Source organism: Elephantulus edwardii, unplaced genomic scaffold (assembly GCF_000299155.1).
Source record: "Elephantulus edwardii isolate Elephantulus edwardi_28Jun2011 unplaced genomic scaffold, EleEdw1.0 scaffold00015, whole genome shotgun sequence".
In the NCBI taxonomy this organism is placed as follows: Eukaryota; Metazoa; Chordata; class Mammalia; order Macroscelidea; family Macroscelididae; genus Elephantulus; species Elephantulus edwardii.
This window is the reverse complement of record NW_006399765.1, coordinates 16,915,422-16,927,657: the sequence shown is the minus strand read 5'-3', so window position 1 is coordinate 16,927,657 and position 12,236 is coordinate 16,915,422. Positions and strand designations below refer to the sequence as shown.

General features: G+C 43.3%; 1 protein-coding gene across 1 annotated transcript in view; it reads right to left on the bottom strand.

Annotated features, from left to right (window-relative positions):
• L3MBTL1 (l(3)mbt-like 1 (Drosophila)) overlaps window positions 1–733 on the bottom strand; it is a 38,067-nt gene extending 37,334 nt beyond the window's left edge. Inside the window, exons 1-2 of the mRNA XM_006881720.1 lie at window positions 640–733; window positions 80–221 (exon numbers count right to left, since the gene is read on the bottom strand). Of these exons, the coding sequence (XP_006881782.1) occupies window positions 80–221; window positions 640–733 (236 nt within the window). The remainder of the gene's footprint in view (window positions 1–79; window positions 222–639) is intronic.
• Between the last annotated feature and the right edge of the window lie 11,503 nt (window positions 734–12,236).

Sequence of the window (12,236 nt, the reverse complement as noted above, 5' to 3'; positions counted from 1 at the left end):
GCGGGCCCGGGGAGGGGGGGGTCCTGCGCCGCCGGCGTCCGCTCGTCTGCTTGCCAGGCCGCGGCTCCGGGGGGCCTACCGCTCCATCTCCCCCGGGGCTGGTGTCCGCGCGGGCGAGGCGCAGTGAGGTTCCTCCGGCGCTGGCACAGCCGGCGGCGCGCGGCGGGGCGCGGGAACCTCGGCGACTGGAGAGCGAGCCCCGCGGGACCCTCGCCCCCCAGCTGAGGGTGCGAGGCGGGACTTGCACCCCAATTCACGCCCCAGCCATGTGGGCTCCCTCGCTGCCCACCCACCGTCTTCCCACTGCGCGTGGCCCCACCTGAAGCAGAGCCTGGAAAGGTTAGGAACTTGCCTTGGAAAAGACGAAGGCACGTGCGACCAGGGCAAACTGTACCCAAGACAAACCATAGCCAGGACGGCCAGGTTCTGGTCCCCGCCCTTCTGGCGTAAAAGGCGGCTTTAGCCGTGCCTAGGTTCCGGCGACTCCATTGCCACTATCTGGTGATATGACCTAGACTTTTCCTTTTATTCCGCCAGTTCTCCCTTGGTCAAGTGGGAGTGACACCCTTCATGGCTTGTTTTTCTAAGGTCCCCTTTCTCTGTCCATTCGTTGCCCCTCTCTCTGTCCGTTTTACTGACCTCCTTTCTGAGTGCCCAAACCACCTTGTTTGACAAAATACTCTTTAGTATACGTATCCCGGCGGGCCTTCGGGATGGCAGCGCAGACCTTCATATATGGATTTGTGTAATTCAAGAAGTTAAAAGACTGCGAGCCCCACCCGAGAGGGAAGGAAATATGTTAGTTCGGTGGACGCTCTGTGAACATCTAAGGAGCCCTGGCGGCACAGTGCTTAAACACTAAGCAAAACATCAGTGGTTTGTAGCCACTCCTGGGGTGAAAGATTTGGCCGTTAGCACCCCTTAAGATTTATGTTATGTTGCCAAATAGGAACGGACTCATAGCTTACCCTCAGTGAGTTTCAGAGGCTGTACTTTGCACAGGAGACAGTCCATGGATCAGTTCTACCTTATCCTTGGATAGCCTTTTAATCTGCTTTACCTTGTCTTTCATTGTCATCATGAGACAGCATCTACCTGAAGGTGCCAGAACTCTGTTTGGGTTTGGGTAGGCTCGCCTACAAGTCATGGCCCCCTGTCAAGACCTCCAGGCTCCTGACTCCCACCCAGGTAGGTGCCTGAGGGGGAAAAAATGCCTAACTGTGGGCAAATCCCCCAAATTGCTGTGATCATCAGATTTAAGTTTATGCAGAATCTAACTATTCTGGTTGCCACGCCAACGCATTACATGTGTTCTCCCTGGCTGCAATGTCAATTTTTAATCACATCTCATATTATTGAGAACAGGATTGCATCAGTTGAGGATGCTGGTTGCCATAACAATGGAAGCCTCTTTGTACACACCAATACACACAACCATCCGCTCATTTTTCTTTCATCTCCACCCAGACTGCGCTTGCTCTGGATTCCAGGTTTATTTTAGATACACAGAAGATTACAGGAAAGGAATGAACCTACACAAACACATGGCTTCTCAGGAGCAAACCTTGCAGGTAGTAATTAAAACGGACAAGGGAAATCTGAACCAGAGGGACCCAGGATAAAACAAGTGACACTGGCTTCATTTGCCAAGACATTTATCTTCTATCCTCTAACACCATTTTAAACTTTGTGCAGTCCAGAAAGAGTTTGCAATGCTAATCCAACTGACACACTGCCCTGGCGGTTCTAATCCAACAGCAGATTCTTGGGAGAAAGATGGGCAATCCCTTGTTTGTGATTTACAGCCTTGCAGAACCCAAAGGAGGGTCAGCTATGAGTCAATTCCAATTTGACAGCAATGAGTAACAATATTTTTGTTGGTCGTCACACCTAGCTTATTTGAACACCCTAATCTATGGAGAGCCCCCTGCAAGGCTGATGTGATGTTGAGACAAGTCTGCCTCTTGAATAGCCAAGGTGTCCCCTATTGGTCACAGACTGCCCTAAGGAGCAAGCAAGGAAGTGTAATCTTTCCCTTCTCAGACCGCCACCTCTTCATCTCAAGGCTCCTTTAAGTTGACTTATCTGAGTGGTGGTGGTAATTGTTGTGTATGGCAAAGTTGGAACTGACCCATCATTGACCCTCCAGTGGATTTTCAGAGACAGTTAATCTCACAGGAAGAGACTACTCATCCTTCTGTCGAGTGGTTGGTGGCCTTGAACAGTGTTCCTTCGAGACTGCAGCACAGCTTCTTGCCACGAGGCCACCAGAGCTCCCAAAATTATTGGTACAGCATATTATGTGAGTTATTAACTGAAAAGTTGATGGTTTGAAATCCCCAGGTTCTCTGTGGGAGAAAGAGGAGGCGTTCTACTCCCGTAAATACTGACATCCCTTGAAACCAGATGAAGGGCATCCTGAATCAGAATTGATTCGAGGGCGGAGGCTTTTCTTTTTCTTCTTTGTTTTGTGTAGTAGAAACAGTGAGAAAACTGTCAACAGCCCACATCTTTCTGTTCCTGTTCACTCTTTACTGTTCATTCGGAACTGTCTCACAGCTGGACCGTCCAGGGGGTTCTTGGGAGGCCTGGAGGGAAAGACTGCTTATGCTTCTTTCTTGGAGCTGTTGGTGGATTCGAACCGCCAAAGAAGTACTGCCTTTAGGTTAGCAGCATATCTCCCTACAGACTATTAACACACAAACTCCTTTCTAGGGAGTTCTGGTGGCCTAGTGGCAAGAAGCTGCACTGTAATCCCATAGGTGCGTGGTTCAAATCCATCAGACTGGAGAAGGAGGGACAATTTCCTCCTGTGCCTGTCAGATCTGACTAGATGGTACACAACAAGATATATAATTTTTTTAAAAAGTAACTAAAAAACAAACAAAAACCCCCAAAACTTCTATTCTTACAAGAGACTTCAATTCATTGTTGGGCTTGCCCATGGATTTAAAAAAATCATCCATCCACACCCTTTACATGAGTTTTAGCCACAGAGTGCACTTTTTTTTTAAAGTTTCACTTTTTAAAAAATTTTTATTTTATTATTTTTGTGTGAGTGTACCGTCAAATCAGATCTGACTGGTACAGGAGAAGATTGTTCTTCCTTCCCCGGCAGAGCATCTGGTGGATTTGAACTGTGCGCCTCTAGGATTGTAGTTGCAGCTCCTTACCACTAGGCCACCAGAGCTCCCTTAGAGTGCACTTTTAATAGGAAACCCTTTCTAGTACTTAAAACACCTGTAAGAACACAAGTTTTGAGTGGGTTTTTTTTGTTTGTTTTTTAGTTACATTTAAAAAAATATTTATCTTGTTGTATACCATTTAATCAGATCTGACAGACACAGGAGGAGATTGCCCCTCCTTCTCCAGTTTGATGGATTTGAACCGCTTCTAAGTCTTACTGTTCCCAAAAGAAATGCAAAATTGTTCCAAAGAAACACAGATGGGATGTCCACGATGGAAAAATATAAGAGGAAAAATACAAGAGCCAAGAAAATAGTCTGCCATATTCAACAATGAGTGGGTCTATAGTACACATGGCTAATAGGTGCACCTCCCTGTTGTCCTTCAAAAAAACCAAAATATATTTACCTGTCTCTGGCCCTTGATGTTTCCTCAACCCAGAGTGTTCTCCTCTGCATTTTCAGATAGCTGTCTTCTCTGCTTTCAAGTGTCACCTCCACTGAAAAACCACCTGTGACCCTGTAGTCTGAGCATATCCCACCCATCACTCTACCAACTGCTTTTCTTTTTGTCGGAACACTTATCACTAACTGAAAAGATACTGTTTACCACCTATCTCACCCTCACTAGAGTCAAAGAACCAAGAGGATGAAGACCAGGTCACTCACACCTTCTCACCATTGAGTCCCTAGGGCTTAGAACGTTGCCTGATTTGAAGCCATGCAACAATCTACTAAAAGGCAAGAATAAAAGTCGTTGGTCTGCTTTGTTGCATCTATGGAAACGCTATGAACTGGGAGAAACAATGAAAGTTATACAAGTGTTCAGGTCTTTCATTCATAGGGTCGTGATGAGTCCTCTACGACTTGACAGCACTTAACAAAACAACAACACAGAGAGAGCTCAGTTGGCCTACTGGACAGAAGGTAATGCTACCAATCCAAAGGTGGGTGATTTTAATCTGTGTCCCTCAGGCCTGGTTTTAATTGTTTTTGGTCAAACATTCTTTCAAGTGGTATAGCACTGGTCTGTCCATTTGTTGTACAGAGGTAACTCGTGGTTGCTGTGATGCTGGACAATGTGACAATGATGTGTCAAATGTGAGAATGGTTACCCATAATGGACAGTGTGTGGTGGAGCTCCCCGATTAACACAAGCTTGGAAGCAGGAGTGGCATCCACTTTGTAAATAGCTTGCCTCCAGAAACCCTATGAACCTGGAGAAACGCTGAAAGTTACACAAGTGTTCAGGTCTTCGATTCATAGGGTCGCTATGAGTCATCTATAACTCGATGCCACTTAACAACAAACAACAACTGTAAAAATGAAGATTATCCCCAGCAATCAGATTGTTGACATTCCAAAAATGCTATCATTCCAGAGGGACACAAGAGTAAAGGGCCCCAGAGAGATACTGTGGAGAAAATTCCATCACAATGTAGAAGTCAATCTCCTTGGTGAGAAAAAGGAAAGGCCTTGAGTTAACAAGTGATGGGGAGGCAGAAAAGGACTGGCTAGTCCACCCTGTCTGTAGTCACATCTGGCCACTATAGTCAGAAGCTGTTCAGATAACCCCAAAGCAGCACCTCTCTGGTGGTTCAATTCCACCACCAGCTCTGGGAGACAACAAAAAGATTTCCAGCCTCAGAAAATCACTGGAGGGCCAGCTAGAGTCAGTTCTGACTGGGCACTGGACACCACTGTGGTTTTACTTGTGGATGTTTTGATGTGGTTTGTGTGTGTGTGTGTGTGTTCACGTACAGAACATATCAAGGGTTATTACACAGGACTTCCATTCCACTTCCCCACCACCATCATCATCATCGTTCATTCAGGAAAGTACGTCTCTCTGAACTCTGCAGTTTCTTGGGTGAAAAATATCTGCTAAGGATTTGGATGAGGCCGGGTTTTGCTTGTCCAGTTATTTCTAGCTCAGAAACAAGAATTAACTCTTGAAGGAAACTCCAGAGAATCGCACCAAATTCATATTCTTTAACTCAACAAACTAAAGCAATTAAAATCAAAGATACCAGAAAAAAATTTGGATGGTATCTATGTCCTTTCAAAAAGAACAGTTCAGCAGGCTAAAAAAATTGTTCAGTTACAAAGAGGTTAGATGATTCTAAAGACTGGTGGTATTTTTAAGATGGTATAAAATTAATCTGCTTTGACAAAAAAAAATTTCCATGGTGCACTTTTTAGGTCATGAACCCCTTTCTGACTTTTGATTGTAAATGAAAAGACAGGAGAATATTGTAACTTTATTTCCATCAACATTTTAGACTCCAGCAAAATAGAAAACATTTACTTACACTTGCTTTTTTTAGTCAGGATTGTGACAGGAAACAGAATGCACATTCCTTTGAGTTAGTGGAAGGCAATTTAATAAAGGGAATATTTCTAAAGGTGTGGGCAGGATGGAGAAAGGCACATTTGTTAGTGTAAGACCATGGGGCCCCACAAGATGAGTCAATGATTACCAAGATCTGGAATAAAAACATGCTGCACAGAGCAGGTATGTGTGACTTTGGATCAAAGGCTGTATACTCAGGGAGCTGGGACATCTGCACTGTCCACCTCTTCTCTTCCTTCTGCGTCCCCGTAATACTGAACCAACCAGAAGGTGAAGGGCAAAGCAGTACGTGGAAACAAGAGTTTAGTTGTCTGGAGGTCAGAACAGGCAACATGGAACAGCAATCAGAAGTTATCTAGGCTATCTACACAGGTAAAATGAAACACTAGCTCTGGGACACTCCCTGCTGTGTGGAACCTCCATTCTCTCATGAATCCAAACCTGTTTCATAATCTGTAACGCACAGAACATTTTCTATCATGTGGCTACTACAAAGACTTAAGAGTCCAACACCTTGTTATCACTTACAGTTAAACTCCAAAAGTAGTAACAGAAAATAACGTCCCTCCATCACTAAGTCATTGTCATAAATTACTGTAGTCAAGTTGGGACAAGCTCATAGCTGACCCTCCATGAGTTTTCTGGAAGCAGTAATGATACAAGAGGAGACTGTCCATCTTTCTCCCAGAGCAGCTGGTAGATTTGAACTGCATGCCTTTGGACTGGAGGCACAGTTCCTTCCCACTACCAGGACCCCCAACAAATTCCTAATCATAAGCGGCTTAAAAGGACACTGCATGGCAGTTTGAAACCAACTACTAACCTAAAGGTTGGCAGTTTGAATCCACCTCAGTGCTGTGGAAGGTCAGCTTGGTGACAGGCTTCCAATTAACTCCAAGAAGACCTTATGGAGTCCTTTACTGGACACTGCCAGGAGAAACTGACTCGATTGATGGCCAACAGATTTGAGTGGCTTAAAATCATCTACATTTTTTATACTACTCCCCAGAAGTTTGAAATAAGTTTAACGAGACCAAAAAACAAACAAAAACCCCAAAAAAACCCAAGGTGTTGGTGGAGCTGTGGAGAAGTTTTCCAAACTTCTAGACTGCCCCATAGTCCCTAGTTATGGTGTCATCTCCCATCCTAAAGGTCCGCAACCGTGTGCCTTCAGGTCAGAACAGACTTCACAGCTGACCCTCTAGCGGGTTTCAGAGGATGTAAATCGCAGTGGAAAAAAACTGCCTATCCCTTGAACCATGTGATTTTGGGTTGGTGGCAGTGCAAATCCTTACCTCTTAAGTCACCAGAAAACCACCCAGTCGGTTTCCACCTTCACACCAGCAATTCTGTTTAACCCTCAAAGGGGAAGAAAGCTAGCTGAAAGAAAGGAGGCCTTCAGTGCCACCAAGGAATTAACGTCCAGAGTGACATGCGTCCTCTTCTTGGAAACTCATTGGCCCTAGGGATGACCTGGGCACAGTGAATGCCAAATCAACAGCTGAAGGAACAGAGAGACTGTTCTCCACAACCAACATTCCCCTAAGGCTGGCAGATGAACTTGGACTTCTTGCCTCCTAATTTGCATTTTGTTTGTTAAAGCCACTGATTCACGTTATCTGTTATACAGTACTAGGTCCCTAAGACATAATGTATATAAGAGCAATATATTTACAGGGTTTAGAATGTAGGGCCAAAAATAAACCACCACAGAACTGTTTGGGATGGGGGATATAGTTCTACAAGCCACATCCGACTCATCTGCTAAAATTCAATTGCCCAAACAAAAGGGTAAGACATGCCCTCTGCTTGTAGAAGTGGACAGGAAGGGAATCCTTTGACAGTAATTATATATAGCACATACCTGGAAGTCATTAGTGTTTACTGAATGAGTTTGGGGCATGATGACTCCAGGATGTGACTTCCTGAGGACATTTATAAAGCCTAATTATCTTACTGCAAACACAGCCACACTGTAGCCCTGGTGAGTTCATGCTTGGTCTGCAGCAGAACGTCATCTATCACAAACGCCAACGTAGACTCCAAGATCTTGTTTTGCTCATTCCACAATGTACTCTAGAATCCTGTTTCATTTAGAATCAGAACTTTACTTCTTCCTTTACTCCTTTATCCAGAGCATGAAGCTTCTGAATGCACACAAGATCATGCAGGATTCATTGCCTTTCAAATCCCTCACACCACAGTCAGAACGGAGTCAGAATTGTCAAGGAAGCAGACCAAGAGGCAGTCGTCAGAAGAGAGCAGGGCAACACTGAATGGTTCAAAATTGGAAAGGGTGTGTGCCAGGGATGTGTCCTATCTCCATACCTTTTCAACCTGTATGCAGAGCAGATTATCAGAGAGGCTGGGCTCTATGAGGAGACGCGTGGCGATAGGATTGGTGGAAGATGCATCAACAATCTGCGATATGCAGATGACACAACCTTGCTCGCTGAAACTGAGGAGGACCTCGTGCACTTACTGCAGAGGGTCAAGGACTGCAGCCTTCGTTATGGACTGAGGCTCAATGTCAAGAAGACAAAAATTCTCACCACTGGACCAATCGGCAGCATCAGGATGGATGGTGAAGAGATTGAGATTGTTCACAGCTTTAGTTTGCTTGGCTCCACGGTCAACACTCTTGGCACCAGCAGCCAGGAAATCAAAAAACGTATTGCGATGGGAAAGTCTGCTGTTAGGGACCTCTCTAAAGTACTCAAGAGCAACGGTGTCTCTTTGGAGATGAAGGTGCGCCTGATACAGGCCATGGTCTTTGCAATCACTTGTTACGTATCAGAGTTGGACAATGACTAGGGAGGACAGAATTGATGCCTTTGAGCTGTGGTGTTGGAGAAGAGTATTGAATGTACCATGGACTGCCAAGAAAACAGATTCATCCTAGAGAGGGTTAAACCAGGCTACTCCTTGGAGGCAAAGATTCTGGGGCTTCATCTGACATACTTTGGACATGTTCCAAGGAGAGACAGGTCTTTGGAGAGGGACATCATGCTGGGTAGAGGGACAGCGCAGGAGGGGAAGGCCCTCTATGAGGTGGATTGATTCAGTGACTGGGGTAATGGGGATGGGTGTGTCAGAGGCAATGCGATTGGCAGGGTTTAGGGCTGTTGTACATAGGGTCGCTATTAGTCACAACGACTTGACGGCACATAACAACATGATAAAATGTCATGTCCTCTACTGGCATCAACTATATTAAAGACTATCAAACTGGGGGTGCTCAATGGTTAGGGGGACTCAAAACAACTCCAAGGACCCAGGGCTGGCAGGGTACTTAAAGACAGGATCTTCAGATGACCAGATTATTGACTGTGTAGCCAATGATTTCCCAGCTTTGTCTACCTACGGTCAAACAAATGGCAACATGTGCTCCAAGAGCCCAGATTCTGCTTCCCCAAATGCTGTATTTAACTAAGAACAGGTGGATTCACAAACAGCCATGGAACCAGCAGTCAAGAAGTCAAAAGATGTGCTGTACAGGGAACATCTATGGTCAAGACTCTCTCCCAAGTGCTAAAGACAGACCAATTTGTTTAAAGACTAAGGTGTACCTGATGGAAGCCAAAATCTTGAGAACTGTGTATCTGAAAAGTTTTGACAGTGAATAGATTACAGAACTGATGCCTCTGAATTTTGGCGAGATTATGGAATATCCCACAGATTGTCAAAAGAACACGTCTATCTTGGAAGAAGTGCAACTGGATTGCTCAGGATGGTGCCACTTCATCTCACATTCTGGGCAATTTGTCAGGATGCACCAGCGGCCTGGCCTCTGTAAATCTTCCTGTGACCATCTCTGGAATGCAAACCACACACATACTCTACTCCTGGCTTCCTCTGAGGTGTCAAAGTGGATTTTATGGTATATTTATTCCACTATAGAAAAGGCGGATCACTGAGAGAACACTTTGCAAGATGGTTTGACAGTGATTATAATGGGCAGATGGAGGGGAGGACGCACAAGAGTTTGTACCCGTGTTCACTAGGGTCACTACTGAGTCATGGTCAATTCAAGAGCACCTAACCATTATCTGGTATTTTACTGGAAACCTCAGTAATGTTGCAAGAATTAAAACCCACTGGGCTGAAGGGCTTTCAAGCAAGCTCAAGCTGCTGACTAATCAGCCACACCCTTTTCCCAACTCAATGAGCACCTGTTAGCTTCCCCAAACCCCACAATCACGACAGGTCCTGTGTGGCCACTGCAAACCCAGAAGGAATGGAACTGGTGGTAGCTATGTCACCATGGGGAAATGTCTGTCTGGCAACAGGGAAATCGGTGCTGTGCTGACAGACTATTGACTCCTGTGAAGTTGGTGGAGGTCTGACTCAGTCACCGCATTCGCTGTCCTGTCTCCTTAGAAATGATTTATTTCTAAGATAGGTATAGAGATACGGACTACATCAACCATGAGTAACACATTTCATTATAAGTCATGGCTTTCTAGGGAACGCCTGCTTAAGTCTCTAGAATGACCATCTCTAGAATGCAAACCACACACACTCATGGCTTTCTCTGAGGTGTCAAAGTGGATTTTATGGTATACTCTTGAATTGTCTTTGACTACCTTCTAATAAAAACAAACAAAAAAAAACCCACCCACAAGATAACTACTTAATTATAATGGAAATTAATGTTATAAAGTCTGAGTGAATGAACAATCAATGTAAATCTTCACTAAAAAAAAAATTGTGCTAACAGTTGTAGAATTGTATTCATGGCACAAACTCATCACTGGAAAAAGGGCATCTGCCTATCGGCAGTGAGGACCTAAGTAGTCCCAATTAGTCTGAGGGGAAGATACGGTGTATTCTAATCACAAAGCAATTGCGATTAAATCAAGTTCATAAGCTCCGTTTACCCTTAAGGTCCTAAATATAATTGCCATAGGCCTGAAATTTGAGTTATAAACAAGAAAAAAAAAATCACAAGAACTGTCATATTTTAAGTACTCGAAGTCCAAATTAAGGTGCTGAGCAGGAACCTGGAAGGATGGAATCTTTGTTATCTAGTAAGTAATTGTCTCAGAATATGTTAAAATCACTAGAACAGGGTAAATGGTTATGAAAATAGATCAGTACAAAAATAAATTAGTAAGTTCAATTCATTAAGGTATTGCTTTTAGCTTTCCTGTATTAACTTTTAAGTTTTTATAACCCAGGAGTTTTTCCAATCTTACACTTCTCACAGGTGAGAACTTGGTTACGTTCACCAAGATAAGGCATCTATACATCTTGCCCTTAATGTTTCTGAGAAACTTCAGACAAGATCCTTTCTTAGTACTCTAAAACTTGGGAATAGCAATTCTAGTCCAGAAACCAAGGGATTACCTGCAATGTTTTGCACCAATGTTGACTACACAAGAAATTTAAACCAAGTCCTTCTCTCAGCTACAAACTTCTTAAAAAGCTTTTGGTCTTTTTCTCTTGAAAACATTAACTTTGGTTAAAGCAAATTTTTATTCCCCCTTAAACACAAGTTTCTGAAAGATGACAGAGGCTTATGACTTCATTTATCAAGAACGGTATCTATTCTTTAAAACAGACAAAAAATAAGGGACGATCATTACTGAGGCCATTATGAAAGAAGGGAGAATTATGCAGGGCAGAGGAAGCACTATTTGATATGTAAAAATAATCATTTAAAATAAGTTCATAGAAGCACCAACCAGTGTTGTGGAGCCCAAGAATTTCTTAAAGAAAAACACATGCATTTCATTTTTCCTTTGAAATCCTGGTCAAAGAAAACCTATTTTGATGGAATTTTTCATTTTGCTGCATCAGGTCTACCTTGTAAATTCTGAACCTACAAAACCACCCTGGTAGCAGGAGGACTGGGCCACTACGCCCTGAAACCCTAGTTGAGTTTCTACTGAAATATAAACACGAGGCAAAGAACCTAGACCACGGCAGACCAAGGGTGAGTGCTTTCAAAGCGTTCAACAAAACTACTTCAAAGTATCTCAGCAAATGCAGAGAAAAGAACTTAACTGCAAGTTCTTATGGTGAGAAGCATAAATGTATGATCTAATCAGCCACTGCTTCCTACAAATTTAGTTTAATTTGGGTTCTCCAGTATTCATTATACTACTCAGGAAGCTTGGGGTAAAATTCCATTAAATTTCCCCCTCAAGAAGCACGCATCATAAAATGTCTACAACGATCCCACCTATTATTACATCTCAATACTCCTTAACCATGGCTAGCTGTGGGGTTTAAATTACCAATCAACTTTACCAAGTGCTATGTGAATGCCTGGTTAAGTAATTTTTCCACAGAAAATGATGTTATTTGCTTTTCTACTTTGACCAATATGCTAAAGTACCTGATCAAAAGCTTTTTTACCCAAAATTAGTAAGAAACTATGGCCTAAAAGAGTAATTAGACCAATCATTTCTATAAAGTAGGATTACAAGTTTAAAAAAGACCCAAAAATTAGCTATAAAGAGTTCAACAAAGTTACACCATCTAAAACAAACTTAGGCAAATCATCTTTTATTTTAACCCAAACTTGTTAAAGGGGCAGAAAAAAAGACCATTGTAAATTTGAGTAACAGCACAAAATGTTATCCAAATTGAATAATTTATTGCTCGTCAGAAGCTCGCCTTGTTTTACACTTAGTAGCAGGTATTCATATTACAGGAATTTGATACTGACTTATTCAGTAAGGCAATCATGT